At 44.5% G+C, this 21206-nt stretch overlaps 1 protein-coding gene across 1 annotated transcript in view; it reads left to right on the top strand.

The window, feature by feature from the left end:
* SIRT6 (sirtuin 6) overlaps positions 1-21206 on the top strand; it is a 37511-nt gene that overhangs the window by 5908 nt on the left and 10397 nt on the right. Inside the window, exons 2-7 of the mRNA XM_083179387.1 lie at positions 1763-1890; positions 5638-5820; positions 6184-6243; positions 10173-10268; positions 13035-13115; positions 13192-13315. Coding sequence (XP_083035513.1) covers positions 1763-1890; positions 5638-5820; positions 6184-6243; positions 10173-10268; positions 13035-13115; positions 13192-13315 — 672 coding nt within the window. The remainder of the gene's footprint in view (positions 1-1762; positions 1891-5637; positions 5821-6183; positions 6244-10172; positions 10269-13034; positions 13116-13191; positions 13316-21206) is intronic.

The raw sequence follows: 21206 nt of genomic DNA, 5'->3' as shown, positions 1-21206 counted from the left end.
ACAGGTACCCCTTATCCTGTCTAGTCAGACTGGAAATTTGCTGTATTCCATGCACTAGCAATCACTAATAAGAGATTGAACTAGCTATTAACCCCACTAACCCTGGACAGTGAACATAAATAATAATTAACCACAGAGTTACATTGAGACCTATGACTGGTATGCTAAAATCTAAACCTCATACTAACTATGCTAATTAAACGCAAATTAAATTAAAGCAACTCTTTTATTGTTAACAAGAGTTGACTCTAATTTAGTATTTTTCAAGTATATTTTTAAAAATAGTTGGTACTTGTGTATTATCAGGGTGCCCATTACGTAGTTTACGTAGTGGTGTATTCAGAATACCAATACAGCACTATGCTTGCTACGTAAGTGGCTCTGGTGCCCTAAAAATATATAATGCTTAATATCCCCACTATCCACGTCATACCCCCAGTATCAACGCCGGCATAGGGTTAATTTTATAAAGTGTGGGGCTCGCTGCGCTCGCCACACTTTATAAAATCAGCTCCACGCCGACGTGGATAGTGGTGGTGAAATGGCTGGTCTATACTTACCCTCCTCCGGCCCAGGCACCGCGTCGATCCGCGATGACTCACGCTGGTATCCATGGTGACTCCCCGGCAGTCGCATTCAGTTCCCCTGCTCCGGCACCACCCACGGACGCTGTACGCAATTAGTGTAGTGTCGCTGGGGGAGCAGGGAAACACGTGATACTACGCTGAATTACGCACAGCGTCCGCCATGCATGCCGGAGGAGGGGGACTGAACACTGCCGCCGGGCAGTGACCATCGCTGCCGCCGGGGAGTAACTGCCGCTGTCGCCGGGGAGTCATCGGGGATCGCTGCACACCCTGGTCCCAGTGCTGCATCCTGTATTATCATGGCGCCGGCTACACTGACAACGTAGCTTAGCCTACGTTGAAAACGTAGCGTAGCCGGGCGCCGTGACAATACACAAGTACCAAATATTTTATTTTTATTAATATTGTTCTTTTTGTTGCGCATCTATGTATAATTTTATTTTTTTCACTAATTGTGTTGTATGTTTTGTTCAATGATTGTTTTCTCATTAAATAATCTTTGAATGTGCTTATATGTTACTGTGGGGATTATTCTAGTTCACTCGCAAAGGCACAATCTCTCTCTAATGGACAAAACCATATGCACTGCAGGTGGGGCTGATGTAACATGTGCAGAGAGAGTTACATTTGAGTGGGGTTTGTACTTCAAACTGATATTTATGTTGCAATGTAAAAATAAAGCAGCCAGTAATTACCCTGCACAGAAACTATAAAACACCCAAATGTAACTCTGTCATCACATGTTACATCAGCCCCTACTGCAGTGCACATGGTTTTGTCCATTAGAGAGTGATTGTGCCTTTTTTTTGTGAACTATAATAACCCCCTGTGTGCAGTGATTTACCTTTTCGCTTTTTAAAAATGTTGGGGTTGTACACCTTACACATCACCGCAGCAGGGAACTATAGCTAATAGCTGTTTTATAATATAATCCTGACTATTGGCTCGCAGTGCCAGACTAACTTTTTGGTATATTTCTACTCAGAAGATTACCTTTGCAAGCTATCTGCATGTATGCCGTGTGGTCCAGCTGTAAGTAATAGTACAGACCTCACAAGACCTTCATACCCCCTATTTTGTTACATAGAGGCCAGTTACAGAAAGACAAGGTTGCAAAATAGTGGAAACTTGAGTTTATCTATGTGTTGGTATTTTAACGTTCACTTATTTTCTAGGTATTTGATCCACCAGATGAGTTGCATCGAAAGGTGGAGGAACTCGCGGATATGGTACGGAAAGCCTCAAATGTTGTGTTCCATACAGGAGCTGGAATCAGTACTTCCTGTGGGATCCCTGATTTCAGGTTTGTGTTTGCCTTTCCAAATGGTCATAAAGAAGGTACTGACCCATCTGTGACTTATGTGGAAATGTTGATACTGGTATACAGATGTGTCCCTATACATCTTTCTTCCAGGTGCTACAAGTTGCATTACACGTAATGGCCCTCATTCTGGTTTGGTTTGCAAAGATCGCAGCTTACTGAGCACCAGAGACGCTGCCTGCCCGAATTGCCGCCGTTGATGATTCCCCTCATTAACATACGAGGGGATGTGTAACGAAAGCACATCCCCTCGCATGTCCCCGCAGCATGATAATGGATTAATGGGGACTTCCATAAAACACTGGGCATTTCTATGGGCGACCCCTGTCCCTGCCACTGTCTGGCATGTTTGCTTGTGACGTTTTCCGTTAAAGTGCGATGCAGTCACATACAGAATATAGGCATACAGGTATGGGTCATAGGGTCGACACAATTAAGGTCAACCGTTAATGTGTCCACTATTGTTTGACAGACAAAAGGTCTACACATGCATTAGGTCGACTTTGAAAAGGTTTTCATGTGTTTTTGGTGCTTGTGTCGATATTAGGTCAGCATGGACACCGTTTAAGTGTAGCTTGTCCCCTCACATGGCTTGCGTTTGCCGTGCTTCGGACTACTATATTACCCCTCTATGTCCACTGGTATAGTAAAGTATGAACAAGTACTTTTTTTTTTTTTTTGAAGAAATCATGAAAAAATTGTGTTGACTGTCAACCTAATGATCGCATCCCAGACATACTGTATATTTTAATCAGCTGAAGTTGCTTGTGCGTTTATTTAGCAAATACTGTAACACATTTTAATTTAAAAAGTTGTACATTTTACATAACAGCAGAAAAAGATGCTGGTGCCAAGTATTGTAATGTTAAGTTCTAAAGTAATCAACTTTCTTCAATAGTTGGGCTGCATGTAAAGCGCTGCGGAATATGTGTGCGCTATATAAGAAACTGTTAATAAATAAATAAATAAATAAATAAATGATACGGTGACCCAACAATGTTTGCCAGAGATCAGGAGGATGGAATGTGTGAAAGAGAAAATAAGGGATGATATTTTTGGGCTTTAAGGATCTTCAAAATTAATAGTATTAATATTTCTGTGGGTTTGGTGTGGATTGGGGAATTCAGTAACACTGAGCTTGAAGTAATGGAGGAGAGCATGCTGGTGATAAGGTTGTGATCTGTTTTATCTTACTCCAGTTGAGTAGAGGGCAGTCCATTGGGAGAGACCGAGAGAGCAGTTTGGAGGCACGAGCAGCATATTTTGGACTATCTGTAGCAATTACTGAAGTCGCCCATGATGATGGTAGAGATGCCAGTGCAGGCGTTAAAGTGACGGGGAACAGGGAGTTCTATCGCCTGTAATAGTTCAGGTGGAACTAGTTAAACCTTATCCTTGGCCCTGCACAGTAATTTTAACAGAAAAGCATTTTATCAGATAGTTTGCAGGGGTATTCGGTCATTAGGTGGACCACTATTGGTTGACACGGGCATTAGGTCACTCGAAAGAGGTTGACGCATGTTTTTCGTTTGTGTTTTTTTTATTTTTTTAAAGACGTTCATACTTTACCATCCCAAAGGGCATAGAGGGAGAATAAGATGTGGTACACTTATATGGTGGTCATGGCAGGAGCCAAAAACCCTACCACTGGCCCTGTCTTATGGGGGGGAGGGGAGAGGGTGGAATTAGGTGACAGAGTGAAATAAGTTCCACCACCTCTCCATGACCACCTCAAGCCCTGTGTTCGAAGATAGTAATGAGGGAGCCAGGCATCGAAATCTTCCACAAAGTACCCCCAACAGTGCACACTTTCAAGGTCACGGACACATTTTAAAAGCTAATTTCACCTGTGATTCTATGTGAAGATCTGCAAAATGTGAACTGTTGGGGTCCTTGAGGACTGAGGTGGAGAACCACAGAGGTAGGTGATAGATAGTTGCAACATGCAGTGAAAGGAGTGTGAGTCCTCATAGATGTACTTAAAATGATGTGAATGAGTTTTGGAACCTGTGGTTGAACTGTGAAGGGTTGGCATAGTAATGCTCCAAACTATCTTCTTTACCATTTCTTGGCCAGAGGTATGTGTGAAGAGGTGCAGGGGAGGCTGTGTCTGATTGTGTGAGCCATGCTTATTTTATAGCCATCAAGTTGAGTTTGTTACCAATAGAGCGTGCATTCCATAAGGCACATTTTAGTGATTTGAGACATTTGTCACCAAATATAATAGCTTCTGTGCTTGCCAGTATGGGATGCCAGCCGAATTCAGAGTAATTTTTTAAAGGAGAAATAAATAACAAGTCATGGTTTTTTTTGTGTTTGTTTTCTCTTTTAAATGAATGTTCTTTAAAAAACAAACAAACAAAAAAAAACACCTCCGAGTTTGTTTGGCATCCCACGTGGCAGCCAAGCTTGAAGGTGATTACCTTATGCGGAGATGACCTAATGACCCAGGCTTTAAGTATAACGATGCTCGGACACCCCAGTCAAGGTAATTTAACCTTCTGTGCTCAGCCATGAATATTTTTTTTAAACCGGACACTGTTAGAGTGCCTTGAGGACTGAGATTGGGAACCACTGCCCTATATCCTCTTGCATCCCATTCAGTCTCCATATACAACTATTATTTAATTCATAACCACACACTTTCCATCCTTGCAACCCATATACATTGGTAACAGAGGTATGTTTATTAAGGTGCAGGTTTTATAAGTGGAAATGTTGCCCTTAGCAACAAAATCAGATTCTGGCTATTCTCTTATAGAAAGTACACAATAGTTACAATCTGGCTGCTATGGGCAAAATCTCAACTTATTAAAAGTATTTATTTAGTAAATATACCCCCTGCTTTTACAGTCATAATTATTATAATAATAATATTAATTTTATTTATATAGCGCTTTTCTCCCATAGCACTCAGGGGTATACAATCCTGGGTCACGACTGTCGATCTGGCCCAACAGCCGTGACTCTGGCGTGTTTTCGATTTGTTCGACCGCAGATCGCCAGGTGCGATTTAATGTCCCACTTTTTGATCAGTGAAAAGGGGGCGTGTCTGCATAAACAGCCGATCGCGACAATTCATGGCCGAAATCGTCAAAACGGGCCCGACTGCTTTTAAAGTCGGGCCCATTCTGTCGATCTGCCTCTTCAATGCTGTCGTGAAGGACAGCATTGAATAGGCATTCACCGCTATTTCCCCCGTCGTATATAGTGGCCCAGATTGAATACCCCCTCAGTCTCTTAAAATAAATTAAAAGCATGGTACATTGAACAAAGGCATTAGAATTGCATGAAGATGAAAAACAGAGATAGTTGATGACACAGTAGAGATCACAATAAGCCTATGTAGTGCAGGTTTGGTGCAAACATTTTGGGTAATAACTTCTAGGGGTTAAACATTTATGCAAACTTACCACAGTCTGTCTAAATCCATCTAATTTAAATTACCACATCTCAATTATAATATATTCAGCCCAAATATCCCACTTATTGCTCACAGCCCATGTCCTTTTCCCATATTAATAGACTGCGTCTGAGAGTTCATGGCTTTGGGAACTAACCAAACCAAATCACACTGCCGTATTAAACAACGCTCATACATCCAGTTTATGTTGAGGTAGTACCTGTTTTTTTTTTTTTTTATAGTTTATTAAGTGCAATGCATAACATCGAATAATTATACAGTAGTACCTGATTTTAAATTGCATGTTATATATTATTTAAATTCAGGGGTCCTAATGGTGTATGGACAATGGAAGAAAAGGGTCTAAATCCCAAATTTGATACCACATTTGAAACGGCTTGTCCTTCTGCAACTCACATGGCACTTCTTCAGCTGCAGAGTGTTGGTATCTTGAAGTTTTTGATCAGTCAAAATGTGGATGGGTTACATGTGAGGTCTGGATTCCCCAGGTATGTTTATAATCATGTTTCTTTCTCTGTCTCCATTAGATTAGTTCCTCACTAGCCTTTAGAAACATGCTTTTACTGGTGTGCACCTTTTGGGATATAATCTACTCTTATTCTATTGACCTGATTGTGGTTTAGTGTGGCAGAAGTTGATGTGTCATATACTCATTTACATTTTTTTTTAATGTATTTGATTTTTAACACTTTAAGTACATCAGCAATACATATGATATTTGTAATGTCAGATATATACACAGAACATTTGCAAAGTAAGGCAGTCATTTAGTCATACAATATAGTAATTATATAAATATAATCCGTTTGTATAACCCTCATTTACTGTACATTTTTATATTTCTTTTGCAGGGAATATCTTTCAGAGTTGCATGGAAATATGTTTGTTGAGGAATGTAGCAAATGTGGCAAGTGAGTATCCAATAATCTGTTATATTAGGTATAAAGGGATGCACTGTTTTATTTTCCGACCTAGAACAAGCTTTGTTTTGCTGCCATGTTACTTTTTTATGCTTTCTTGTCAACTTGTATTGTTATGTTTGTAATGATTTTCTCTTCATTTAAAAAAACCATAATGAACTCTGCCCTAATTAGCTATAAGAAGGCTGGTGCAGATAATTACATATATTATGTGTTTAGTGGCTAAACCAGAGTAAATGAATGGGCGCAATGCGAAAATTCCTGCTTGAGCACTCAAGTGAGTGACTTTCCTTTTACGTATTTCCACTCCCGGGGATAGCTAGCTGAAATTAATACCCTTTTTACATCAACCTAAACAACCTGCATTTTGGCACAGGAGCACGCAGAAACAATCCCATTTGAACTTACTTGGGTTGTGAGACATGGCATTTCAACCCTGGTAGTGAGCAGGGTTAAACCCAGTACAGTCCGGCTGGCTTTTCAGTGTAAGTGGGCAACCTGGGTCAATGCAACCCAAGATCCATTCACTGCAATGCAATAGTGGCGCAGGCAGATCCGCCTCTGGTGACGTCACCTGCCCAGCATTATGCTGGGTCGGGATGTCTGTCTAAAAGGGGTCACAAGCCGCGTTGGAGCCGGGTACACGGCTTGTAAGCGTTAAAGGGGTATAAGTTAGTGTGCTCGTCAGCAGGAACAATTGATTACTGCCAGAGGGCACACAAATGTTCGGTAACAATTTAATACCATCCTATGTATCTTCATATGCCTGTTTTTTTTATATTTTATACAAAGTCAGTTTCCAGATCACAAATTTTCCAATAAATCCGTACTATGCTTTAAAGAACATAATGTATAATATCTCATTGAGGTTAATTAGGAGGATACTCTGAGCACAGCTTATCAAAATAATCTTTGCTAAAACTCCCGGCAAGGAGCAATGTTGGAGGAACAACCCCACTGAAATATTGACCTGGGAGCTTGCGGAAATTGGGAAGAATAGCGGTTATTTACCCAGCAAGATAGCGCCTCCTGCCGCTGAATTGGTACTATCCATGTGGTTCTAGGCAAACTTTAAAAGTATAATTAATAGATCTTCCATATCCCACAGTGGAGGGTAGATAAAACCTGTAAGCTGTGGCCAGAGTATCCTGCTAATCAATCTTAAAGGGATGTTCTATATTTAATGCAAACGATTGTAATGATTTATTGGAAAAATGTGATCTGGAAACTCTCTCTAAATACATACAGTAGAATATATATATATATATATATATATATATATATATATATATATATTTTTTTTTTTTTAATTTAAGACTTCTGATGAATCTCATATATATTTGGCTACATCTGTCACTCAATGTTTGAGTGTGTATATAACGCTCTGACTCCGACCACACACACACTCACATAGTGACAGAGAACCAGCCCACAGTGCCAGACACCCTCTGCCTCCCCATGGTGCCAGGCAAAGACATTGCTACTCCACAGCCAGCAGCTGAGCGGCAGGTCTGCCTGCACCCCCCCCCCCCCCCCCCTCCTCTGCCAGCATCCTCCCACGATTCGAGCGCCCCCCCCCCCCTCCGTGATTCACGGCGCTCCCCCCTCCCGCGATTCGTGGGACCACGTGACCCCCCCCCTTCGCGGCAAACCCCCTGCGACCCCCCTCCCGCGATTAGCAGGCACCCCCCCCGTGCCCACTCCCGCGATTTGCAAACCCCCGCCCCCTCCCGCTATTTGTGGACCCCCCCCCCCGTCCCGGGCCTCCCACTTCCCCCTTCTGCGATTTGCGGACCCCCTCCCGCGATTCCTGACCCCCCCCCTTCCCACGATTCACGCCACATCCCGCAATTTTGCGGACCCCCCGTGCCCCCCTCCCGTGATTTGTGGACCCGCGATTCGCGGACCCCCCTCCCGCAATTCAAGGCGACCCACGCACCCCCCTTCCACGATTCACGGACCCCCCCGCTCCCCCCTCCCGTGATTCACAACCCCCCCCCCCCCCTCCCGCGATTCACTCCACCCCAGCCCCCCTCCCACGATTTGCGGACCCCCACCCTATTCAGTCAGATATAATGGATGACCATCGATAGGTACGACAATCGATGGTTATCCAAGTAATTTTTTACTACTATCGATGGCAGGGTGCAAAATTGCCATCAATGCCAACCATCGATGGCGTCTGCACCAATGCCCATCCCTACTCTGCAACAGGCAAAAACCTTTACTACCCCTCCTGCCCACACACCTCTATCACTACCCTGCCTCCTGTTCTCCTGTCCCGTAACTTCCGCCAGTGGGGACCCGCTCATCCTGTGTTGCCCACATTCCCCTATCATGCTTTACCACCCAGCCTCCTGCTCTCGTGCACCCTAACTCCCACCCAGTAGGAGGAGACACTGACTCAGGGCCACCGTCCTGTACTCCTGTGCTGCCACGCTGGACCCTCACCCACTGGCAGAAGCTGCACAGTGTCCCCCACCCTCCTCTTTAGTCCCCCTTATGCCCACACACCCCTATAACTACCCAGCCTCCTGTTTTCCTGTGTTGTGACCTCCGTCAGTGGGGAGCCGCTGACCAAAAAACACCCAGTACTTATGTAGTATCTGGGCGCCCGATTTTTTGATTGTATGCCTTAAGTTAAGGCATACAATCAGATGCGATGCGATATCGCATCGCATCGCATACGACCATACCCGATTTTTCCATAGGATTCAATGTTAAAATGGTCTGAGTCCATTTTAACATGGAATTCAATGGGAAAAAAGGGGTCCTTTTCATACCCCTACTATCCAAGTGGGCATGGAGTTGGATATAAACCTGTGGCGAGCGTAGCGAGCCACCGAGCCCGAAGCGTGGCGAGCGGACGGTATTCTGTGTCCCCTCGCGGGGCTCGCTGCGCTCGCCACGCTTCGGGCTCAGTGGCTCGCTACGCTCGCCACAGGTTTATATCCAACTCCATGCCCACTTGGATAGTAGGGGTATGAAAAGGACCCCTTTTCCCATTGAATTCCATGTTAAAATGGACTCAGACCATTTTAACATTGAATCCTATGGAAAAATCAGGTCCATCGCATCGCATCCGATGGTCGCATGCGATGCGATGTGCCCGATCCGATTTCTAAATCGGGCGCCCATATAGTACATAAGTACCAAACACCCTACTTTACTATTGCGCGCACACACACACACACACACACACACACACACACACACACACACACACACACACACACACACACACACACACACACACACACCTAAACAACACGCACACACACCCCACACCCACATGTCACTGTACCATCCACACTATCAATGTACATCTTACTCTATAACCGCTTTTTAATTAAACATAACAATACACACCCCCTCCAAATCATGCTCTCTATTTAACACATTTCACCTATAACTCAAGTTGCAATACAGGGCATCTTTCATACAATTCTAACCATATTTCTCAAAATACAAACGTTCACAAATTAAGGGGGCGCAGCCCCTTACAACGGTGTGAAGAGCGCCCCGTAGGGTGCGATGAATCACCTAGTTAACAATAATTTCCATCTACTGTACCTTCTTATAGACTCAGTGAATAATCTTGCTCGCTCTCTCTTGCTCTATCTATCTATCTATCTATCTATCTATCAACAGTATTGTCTTTACTAGTTGTCATAAAATAATAATGGATTATTTTAAATTATACATGTGTATGTAATTATCTGCACCAGCATTCTTATAGCTAATTAGTGCAGAGTTCATTGTGAATTTATTTTAAGTGCACTCGTAAGGGGAATTGTTTGTAATAGGCAGACACAAGAATATTAGATACTCTGCTGCTAGAAAAAACAATTGCGCTTGTTGAGAATATGCATGAGTAATTAGCGCCTTGTTCATTTCGAAATATTATTGTTTCCTAACAGACAGTATGTTCGAGATTTCGTAGTGGGAACGATGGGGCTGAAACCTACTGGTCGACTCTGCGATGTCCCCAAATTAAGGGGTTTACGGGCATGCAGGTGAGTAAGAAAACGTGTGATTTTGTGATCTAAATTCAAGAATATTTTTCCATTTTGTTCCACAAAATCTAGTTCTGGAGTCCTTACAGAATAGGATTAGAGATTAATTAGAATTATTAACCCTTTGAATACCAACTCTGAGACATGAGCAAAATATCGTCTAACAATGCCAGTGTCGCTCACATTGGTTATATAATGTTATAAAATGTTTAAAAAAAAAAAATATATATATTTCCTTTATAAGGTAAACATTACAGGTCATTATGATGAATAAAAATGTTTGCTTGCCAATTTTTCACACCAATTTTGACAAATTCACTTTACTCTCAATAAAGCATTATACAATGTGCTTCTCAGTTGGTTAAAATAATGGTACTCTTTACCTAGCACGGCGCCCACGATGTCCATCGCGGTCATCGGGGGTAAAAAATCGCGGCCATCGCATGCACTAAAAAAACGGGTGCGACGCGATGCCCGCGATTTCCCATAGGGATCAATGTTAAAAGTGTGATTGGACGCGATTTTAGTGTTCAATGCCTCAATGCCCACGATTTTTCCATAGAAAACAATGTTAAATGGGCCACAGAGCCCTAATAGTCCCCCTGAAGTCTTAAGTGGCCCCCACAATTGTTAACGCCACCCCACGATCAACGTGAACCCGAAGCGTGGCGAGCGCAGCGGTACGCGTCCTCCGACCTTTTCATACCCCCACTATCCACGTCGGCGTGGAGTTGAGAATAGAATAGTGTGGCGAGCCACCGAGCCCGAAGCGTGGCGAGCGGACGCGGATACCTGTGAAGCCCGCGAAGGGACGCGTTTACCTGTGAAGGTATCCGCTCCCCTCGCGGGGCTCACTGCGCTCGCCACGCTTCGGGCTCGGTGGCTCGCTGCGCTCGCCACACTATTCTATTCTCAACTCCACGCCGACATGGATAGTGGGGGTATGAAAAGGTCGGAGGACGCGTACCGCCGCCCCTCGCGGGCTCGCTGCGCTCGCCAAGCTTCGGGTTCACGTTGATCGTGGGGTGGCGTTAACAATTGTGGGGGCCATTTCAGACTTCAGGGGGACTATTTGCGCTCTGTGGCCCATTTAACATTGTTTCCTATGGAAAAATCGCGGGCATTGAACAGTAAAATCGCGTCCAATCACACTTTTAACATTGTTCCCTATGGGAAATCGCGGGCATCGCACCCGTTTTTTAGTGCATTTGATGGCCGCGATGGGCGCCGTGCTAGGTAAAGAGTACCAAAATAATTCTTCAAAAATCGTACAAAAAATGGATGTACACTTCAGCGCTATCCTAAACACACCAACCAAATAATATGTTTAAACAGATGTAATGTTAAACACGATTTCCTTGGAATCTTCAATTTTTCTACGGGGACCCTTGGAGTCCTTACTGACCTCAAGTGGGGTCCCTATGTGCACGTAAAGGTATATTTTTGGTACTTGTTTCCTAGCACGGCGCCCATCGCATACCATAGCATGCCTTAATTAGTGGTATGTGATGGGACCCAATTTTCGGGTCCTAAGAGATGCACTGTATAATTTTATTATCGCATGCGATGCGATTTCTAATTGTACAGGCACCCTGATGGGTGATTACTATGTAAAATGCACCCCCCATTGTTAACGCCACCCCCACTATCAACGCCAACCCGAAGCGTGGCGAGCGTCGGCGTTACGCGTCCTCCAACCTTTTCATACCCCCGTCGGCGTGGGGTTAATTTTTTTCATAGTGTGGCGAGCCACCGAACCCGAAGCGTGGCGAGCGGACGCGGAATACATGTGAAGTTTTGTGTATTTCGTGTATTTTTCATGGAATACGCCTCCTCCATCTCGGGGAACCTCCCCCATCATTCGATGGTCGCAGACCATCGAACGCAGGACCGAGTGGTCCACCAGCTCCCGCAACCTCAGACCACACGGACATTTTTCCGTGCAAAAGCAGGGATCTGGGCGGGCAGCTGACATCCGGCGATGTCATATGTCCGCCCCCTACACGTGCGTCACGACTGCATTACCATACGTACGCCCAGCGTTTGCATGGGAACGCCCATGAAACGCGGGGCGTATGCATATGGTAATGAGCCCAAATAGCCCTTCACGCCCCTCTCCACCCCCTGTTCGGAGTGTTCACATTTCATGCGGGATTTGGCCGTACGCCCCGCTCGCACATGTGCAGAGACGCCTCTGCACATGCGCAGACACAAAACATCGGCGGCACGAACGCACGCGGATATTACCGCACCAACCAGAATAAGGGCCATTGAGGTGAGTGTTGGTCCCATTGGCTTCCTGTATTGGTGGTGTGTGAGTCGGGTGAAATAAAAGACTGGCTCCAGGTGTAAAAGATACCTTTATGGGAGAATAGGGCCTTGTACAAGGTCAGTAATTATTGGGACATATCAGTGGATATCTGAACATAGGTGAGAAGCTGTCGAAGAGTTGGAGAACCCCTAAATAAGAGAAAAAAATATACCTTTACGTGCACATAGGGACCCCACTTGAGGTCAGTAAGGACACCAAGGGTCCCCGTAAATTTTTTTTTTGAAGATTCCAAGAAAATCGTGTTTAACATTACATCTGTTTAAACATATTATTTGGTTGGTGTGTTTTAGGATAGCGCTGAAGTGTACAACCATTTTTTGTACAATTGCATAGTTGTGGAAAGCTGGTGCTCCACGGATATACACATAGCTGCAACCCATGGCGCAACCGCCTTCCTGTGAAAATCCTTTTGTAATTCTTCATAAATGTTTCAGGGGAAAACTGAAAGACACCATACTAGATTGGGAGGATTCTCTGCCGGATAGAGACTTGAATCTAGCTGAGGAAGCCAGCAGGTACCTAGAGCTGTGATCTTGTTTTCAGCCTCCCATGTGTACAATGCTGCAGGTTTTATTTGTACTTTCTTTGTAGAAAAGCAGATCTGGCCATCACTCTTGGAACATCCCTTCAGATTAAGCCCAGTGGGAATCTTCCTCTACTGACAAAACGCAAAGGGGGAAAACTGGTCATAATAAACCTGCAGCCAACAAAACATGTGAGTTTCTAAGCATAGTTCTATGTATGCACATCTACTGTAGGTTTCTTTTAGAATGGGGAAAACAAGATTTATGGTACTTACCATTTAATGCACTTTCCCTGGCTTAATCTGAGCACACTTACTTACGCTATGGGTTAGAGTAACTTGGAGGGGTTGGCACTTAACTAGGAAACATTTTTGGCACTATAAAAGCTCCCTCCCTCCCTTAGTTCGAAGCTAGAGTCTGAAGGTTAGAGCAAAGCACCAAATAACCATCCTCATATATGCAACAATGAGGTAGGGATTGGTGTCCCTCAGTTGAAGCCTGAGAGAGTATTTACCAGGTTAGTACTATAAATCTTCATCTGGGGGACACTTCCTCACACTTGGATGTAGAAAAGCTGTCCTCTAATGGAAGTCCCATCCAGACATGACTTCTGCCTCATTGGACGTAAAATCATGAAAACTTAAACATTTTGTGAATGTATGGACCAAAGAACACGTGGCTGCCTTGAATAATTGCTCTGCAAATGCAACATTTTTCACTGTCCACAAAGAACTAATGGCAAGAGGTGAATGCACTGAGACTCAGCTAAGCAAAGGCCTAGCTACATCAGTATATGCCTGATTCATAGTTGCAGTAATCCATCTAGCTATTATCTGCTTTGATCACCAAACTTTTTTTCTTTTCATCATAAGAAATTAACATCTTGCATGTCTTTCTGATACTTGCAGTTATTTTTAAATAGACGTTAATGACTTTGACCACATCTAACAGCAGTAACTTGTCTTTGCTGACGCCTTTGTCAGCATTAAAAAAGGAATCGCTATATCCTAATATAAATTAAAGTCTAACATTAACTTTGGCTGAAATGAGGGACTAGTACGGACTACTGCTCTGTCCTCGTGATAACTAAATATGATGACCAGGTACCACCCCACCCCCCCCCCCCCCCCACACACACACACACACACACTGGATCCCACTTAGGATCCACTAGGTCAAACAGAGAATTCTGAATCACACATAATACAAGATTTAAATCCGAAGGTTTAATAGACTGTTTATGGAGGCTTACTGTTGAATCTGCATGGGGAAAGATGGAAGAAAACAACAAGATTGAATAGGTGTGTGCCGATATTTCTGACTATCAGAAATATCTGCACACATTGAATAACCCCCTCCCATAGTTTTTCAGGGAGTTCAAGGGAAATGAATGATCTCATTCATGGAGCATATAGTCTAATGTGTAACCAGCATAAAGCCCGATACACACTACTAAACATTTTTAAGATAACACTCAGAACGGCTCCCGCGCACATCCCATCGCCAATAATTGTAACGTGTATGGGCACCTTTTAGACCTGATAAACCTTCCTGTAGCAAATCAAAAAACATTGGTAAAGTAAAAGCAGACCACTCTACAGTATATACCCTTTTGGCTTTGCAGAATCTTTCTTTTCCACTAGGGGCATAGGAGAATCCTTACAGTGGGTATAGGCTTAGCTGGCAGGCACCAAAAGAGTTAAATCAAAACTCCCACAGTGCCTGGCCGCCCTGACCCGACAGTTTTCTTTTGTGCCAAGGCAGAGGAGACACTGTTTTTACAGGGCTCAGTCCGTTTTTTATTTCTTTATTATTTTATTGAATTGGGTGGCGCAGCTGGAGAACAGGTCAACTGGCAGGGCAGATCTCTTGCCAGGACACCGGCACTAGCTTCTGCCTATTGACTTCCGTCAATCAGCGGCAGATCACCAGATGCCTTGACCACCCAGAGGGTCCCGCAGCCAGTCCTAGAGGGTGTGAGAATGCCAGGACACACCTACGGGGGGAGCTCTGGTTTGTGGCGATTTCCCCCCCCCCCCCCTGCTGCTGGGGACAGTGGAGGGGGGAGATGCAGTGTGGACCCAGTCTGCTGCGCAGGTGTGCAAGACCTATTGCCTATTGGGTTTTAGCAACTATGGGGGGGGGGGGGGGGGGGCGGGCGTGCCCAGCCTGCAGTCATTCCTCCACCCCCGGGACTTGCTAGCAATATTCTTCGCCCCCCTCTCCTCTGGCCAGCCCTAAACAAAAACTGCTGCCCATTTTCACAGCACATTCTGCTGGAATCCCTGCAGAGGAAGGCTTTGGCTTGCTGTCCCCTTCACCTTGCTCTTGGCCAGGTTCAGCTGATCTCCTGCCTGCTGTTGCTGTACAGTAGAGACTTAATTCTATTGTCTAACTTGCATTGTTTGTCCCTGTCTGTGTGGATAGTGTATAAAGGGGAGTGATTCTGCTTTATACTTCCAGTGGTTTAAATCATTCTGCTAAGTCAGAAGTGCCTTTATATACATACTAAATTGCTTCAGTAAAATAATACTGTTGTGTAGGATTATTCCTTCTACTGGTTATCATTCATTTACTGTACATACTGTAGTTATTGCATGTGTACATAGTCTTTTACAATTTTGATGCTACAGTATATCCTCCAAGAATAAGAAGGCTACTGCGGCAGAACCACGTTCTTGTGCCAGTTGTCCTAGTCCTGTGCCAGTTGTCCTTTACAGCAATCAGAGGACACCCTACTTTGTGCTTCAACCCCTGCACAGAAATCCCAGGTGGCGTCTCATTGCCTGACCCGGGTAATGGCACCAGCTACAGTAGTTGATCACCTTGCTTCTCAGCCCTCCCCTCAGATTATGGGGCCTCTGGCCGCCCCTGCAGGGGTTGCAAAACATAGCATATAGCCCCCTGTCTTTTCGGGTGGAGCCACCATGGGTTCAATCCTTAGCACAGTCGGTCCAAGGTTTGACTCTGATCTCTAGCTCCATGCAACACATCCTCCAATGGGATAGGCATCCTAGGCGCCTACCGGCGTTGCAGGAGACATCCACTACAGCAGGGATGGGGAACCTTCGACTCTCCAGCTGTTGTTGAACTGCACATCCCAGCATGCCCTGCTACAGCTTTGCTATTTGGCCATACTAAAACTGTTGCAGGGCATGTTTAGATGCGCAGTTAAAAAACATCTGGAGGGCTGAAGGTTCCTCATCCCTGCACTACAGCGTAAGAACGGGATTCAGGTTCAGAATCTCTTTCTGGCAGGGAGCATAGTGAATCTCTGGAGTGAGATTAGGAAGCTTACTCTTTCTCAGAAGAGGTTTTATCTTCCTCAGAGGTAAATGCACCAGTTAGAGAAGTGAGAGCGGTACTCCATATTGAGGAGGAAGTCCAAGGCCTGTGCTTCAAAGCGCCAGATTTTAAGAATCTGAAAAGGGTATCTAAGCAATTTCCTTCATCTTCTCAATTAGAGGACATGTTAGAACATGCGTGGGCTAAATCTGATAATCTGTTTCAACTGTCGACACGCTTTAGTTCTTTCTATCCGCTTCCCCTCAAGAAACAGTCTAAGTGGAAAACTCCTCCACCAATATACGCACACGTGGACCATTTGGAAAAGTTTCTAAAACCTGCATATTCACATGTAGGTGCAATTGCTAGGCCTGTACTTGTATCGTAGGAAGGAATTGTTACTTATTAACAATATGCAAAAGAGCCAGTACCGATCTGGGAGAAACTGCCATGGACACAGCCGTCCTTGCTCCTAGAGCTTCAACTTCTATTGCGGCCAGGCGTACCCTGTGGTTGAGATTTTGGAGTGCGGATGCCATTTCAAAGAAAGCGTTAGAAGCCCTTCCTTATGCAGTGGATAAGATTTTGGGTCAGGAATTACATAAAATTGTTACTTCCCTGGCTACCTCTAAAAACCACGTTTATTCCTTAAAGAGCCGTTCCTAAGTCTTTTCGTCCTCAATGCAGGGCAAAGGGCTAAGCCTCGTCAAGGTTCCAGGCCCATAACAAGAGCAAACCCTGAACTAAACAGCCCTGGGCTACTAGGTGTCTGCCTGCAAAACCAGCCAAAAAACCTGAAGCATGTAGGGTTGGGCCCCCTTCTGGGGACCCGAAAGTGGGGGGCTGCCTTCTCTCATTTCCACTTCAATGGACAGAAACCTCTACGGATGCCTGGGTTTGGGCAGTTGTCTCAGACAGCTACGCTCTGACTTCTTGGCGAAGTCAGAGCGTAGCTTCTTGGCGTCCTCCAAGAGCGTTTTTTGCCATAGGGTTCCCATGGGATCCCGGGAAAGCAATGGCTCTGCAGCAGTCGGTGGATTCACTTGTGGAATTTAACATAGTCATCCCAGTTCCACAGAGGCAGCGGGGTCAGGGATTCTACACTTCTCTCTTTCTGGTTCAGACACCAGATGGTTTTTATTGGAAGATATTGAACCTAAGAGACCTCAATGTCTATCTGTGAATTTCCAAGTTTCGCATGGAGAAAGTGAGTGCAATAATTCCTTTTCTGTAACCAGAAGATCACATGGCATCTCTGAATATCTAGGATACCTATCTGCATGTCCAATCAGGCTAGATCATCAGATATTCAGTTTGCCCTCAGGGACCAGCACTTGCCCCAGCTCTGCAAGTGTTCACCAAGATCATGGCAGTGGTGGCATCAGATCTTTGGCACAGAGATGTGAGGATTTTACCATATCAAGATGAACTTTTGTTTTTAGTTCAGTCTCCGGAAGAACTTTATGCTGAAATTTAGACTATGGTGCTCAATCTCCAGTCTCCTGGTTGGAAAATAAATTGACAGAAATCATCCATCACGCCTTCTCAGGAAATGCACCATCTGGGAGCTGTACTTTGTTCCAGGGTTCAGCAAGTATATTTTGACTCTGTTCCAGTCCAGAATTTGACACATTCTCCAGCAGTGCAGGGTGTCCTTACACTCTTGCCTAAAAATTTGGGGATCCATCGACATGGTCCATTATTCCCAATTTCATTCCTATCCTGTTCACCCATTACAAAGGTAGAACAGTACTCCTCTCCCTCACTTCCCCCACAGTGGCTACAGTGCTCCAATCTGGACAAGGGTCACCCCTTTTGGATCCCAGAGTGGACCATGCTCTGTACCGATGCCAGCCTTTGGGATGAGAAGTGGAAATAGGGGGTCACTCCTTCCAATGACGTTGGTCTCTTCAGTAGGCTACACTTCCAATCAACGTCTTGGAGCTGAGGGCGATTTACAAAGGACTGCTTGAAGCTTATTCTCTTTTTCAGGATTGTGCCATAAAGGTACAATGTGACAATGCAATGGCTATCACTTATCTCAACCAGCAGGGTTACCTGCAGTTATGGGGCAATGATGGAGGTCACATGGATCTTTCTATGGGTGGAAACACACATTCTGGCCTTATCAGCAGTCTTTATTCCCAGGCTGCTAAATTGGGAAGCCTACTTCCTCAGTTGGCAGGATGATACATCTTTCATTTGTTGGTTCGTTGGTGGGTCCTGCCCGATATAGAAACATAGAATTTGACAGCAGAGAAGAACCACTTGGCCCATCTAGTCTGCCCCTTTTTTAAAACCTGTTACCTCAAACCATATTTAATCCTTATTTCTTTGTAAGGATATCAGTATTCCTATCCCAAGCATGTTTCAATTGCTCTACTGTGTTTGCCGCTACCACCTATGATGGGATATTATGGCATCACGACACAACTGCTAGTAAGCCTGATAGGGTGATTGATCTCGGACAGCTCCGTGGACCTTCCCGATGGTGTATGACTTACCTCTGCTTTCTATGATACTTTGAGTGCTGCAAGATTGGTCACGTCATCTGTGGTACACCGATCTTCAAGCTCTGTCATTCTGTGCTCCATGGAGTCTTCTTCTCCTTCTGGACCTTCTGTCCCAGGGCCCCTGTCTTTATCCAGACCTTAGCCACCTCACTTTGAGTCTGCTATCTTGAGGGAGAAGGGTTTTTGCAGAGTGCTCAGCACAATGTTTCAAGATCAGAAACCCTCTTCAGCCAGAGTCGATCACAGAGTCTCGAACTCCTACCATTTGTGGTGTGCTTCCAGACAATTTCATCTGGAGCGAGTTAGTATTTCCTGCTTGGTATATTTGCAGTCAGGCCTGGACTTGGGCCTGAAATTGTCGGGTTTTTTTTGTTTGTTTTTGAATGTCCAGGTCTCAGCACTTTCTGTGTTTTTTTTTTTTTTTTTTTTTTTTTTTTTTACAAGGGGTTCTTCATGTTCAACCTCTTTTTACGGTTCCAGTTTCACCATGGGATCTCTCTGTAGTCCTTCAAGCCCTACGGTCCGCTCCGTTGGAGCAATTGGAGTCCTTTTGATCTCCATTGGCTTGCATGGAAAACTCTTTCTATTAGCCATTTCATCAGCATTTCGAGTTTTGGCCCTTGGCACTCTTTCATGGTACTCCCTTTACTTAGTATTTCATCTGGAGAGAGCAGTTCTCCACACTCGGGTGGAGATTGTACCTAGGGTTATCTCTTGGTTCAATGTTAACCAAGAGATTGTAGTTCTAAGTGTTCATCCAGAGGATACTTCCTTGAATGTAATATGTGCACTTCTATCTATCTTTCCAACATACTAATGATGTCCACAAATTGGACTCCTTGTTTGCATTTGTAGATCCTCTAAAGTGCGATTAGCCAGCTTCCAAACAAACCTTGACTAGGTGGCTCTGTTTGACGAGGCATCATGCTTGTTGTATGGTGGACATACCTGTCCCTGTGGGAGTTGCTGCTCATTCAACTAGGTCGGTTGGTACTTCGTGCACAGCTTCTGCTGAACAACTGTGTAAAGCGGCAGCATGGTCTTTCTCTCAGACTTTATCTGCTTCTACGCTTTTGACACGTTCGCATCTTCAGATGCGGTTTTTTGGTGCAGTGTACTTACTGTGGCCCAGATGCATCCCTGCCACTAATAGGGACTGCTTTGGGATGTCCCACTGTAAGGATTCTCCCCAAGACCGTAGATCCTGATAAGAGGGAGCTACTGGTATCACCATGGCACCTACTCAAAATGCCAGAGGATACGTGACTTCAACAAAACTTGTCTGTCTTGTTGTTGAATCTGAATGCCATTAGATCTTTGTCCAGCTGGGCTCAAATTTCTGTAGTTTTCGTTACCCAAGCAGAAGCCAAACTATGCCAGCTGCGCGTGCTACCGTATAGATTTGAGAATACTCACACTTTCTGCATGATAATACCAATTTAGATAAAACCTTTTAGGCAGGTTTTGAAAAAAATGCTGCAAAGTAAGATTGCATGAAAAATAAGTGTTTTTTAATAGTTTTATTTTTAAGAGTTAACAAATGCAACTGAAATGAACAGAATAGGAACCTAAATCAATCATTGTGTGTTTGTCAGGGCTATGTGGGGCTTTACGCTAAAGATCATAATGATATTGGCTGAATGTTTGGGATTCCTGCTGCAGAATAAATTTGAGAGAAAATCAGATACTCCCTGATGATATTGCATGATTGTTTAAATACCTGCTCGTATTTCTCAGCATTGAGGACACTAGAAATCCTCTAGAAAACATCTGCCTAAGACTTGTACATCATATGTGTGTGCGTGTAGATAGATCTATCTATCTATCTATCTATCTATATATATATATATATATATACCACAAATATCCTGTGCGCAAGTGCTTATTAATTGATGAGGAACTACAAGTCCCAGAAGAAACTTCAAATGCACTTTAGGTCTTTTGCTTTCAAACCGGCAGCTCCCGCAATACCTGGATCCACATGTCACAGATTTTCTAGGAAAATACAAAGGCGGAGCGCTCCATAGTGCAAGTATTGTTTTTTATTGAATAAAAAATGTGATAGAAATTCACATGCAATAGAAATGAGTCACGTACCACAGCGGGCGGTTTTCACACACCGCTAATGTATCTCGCATGAGCCTCAGGCGGCGTAGTTGGAGAGGTTACACTCACTCAGGAACGATCAGCGCCAGGCCACGCCCCTACGCGTTTCGTCACGTGGACTTCGTCAGAGGGCTATATATATATATTTCCAGCAGGTGGCACTCTGTTCCCCCAACAT

The sequence above is a fragment of the Crinia signifera genome, chromosome 1 (genome assembly GCF_055691185.1).
Source record: "Crinia signifera chromosome 1, ASM5569118v1, whole genome shotgun sequence".
Lineage (NCBI taxonomy): Eukaryota > Metazoa > Chordata > Amphibia > Anura > Myobatrachidae > Crinia > Crinia signifera.
The sequence above is the reverse complement of the archived record's forward strand: the minus strand, read 5'-3'. Positions and strand labels throughout refer to the sequence as shown.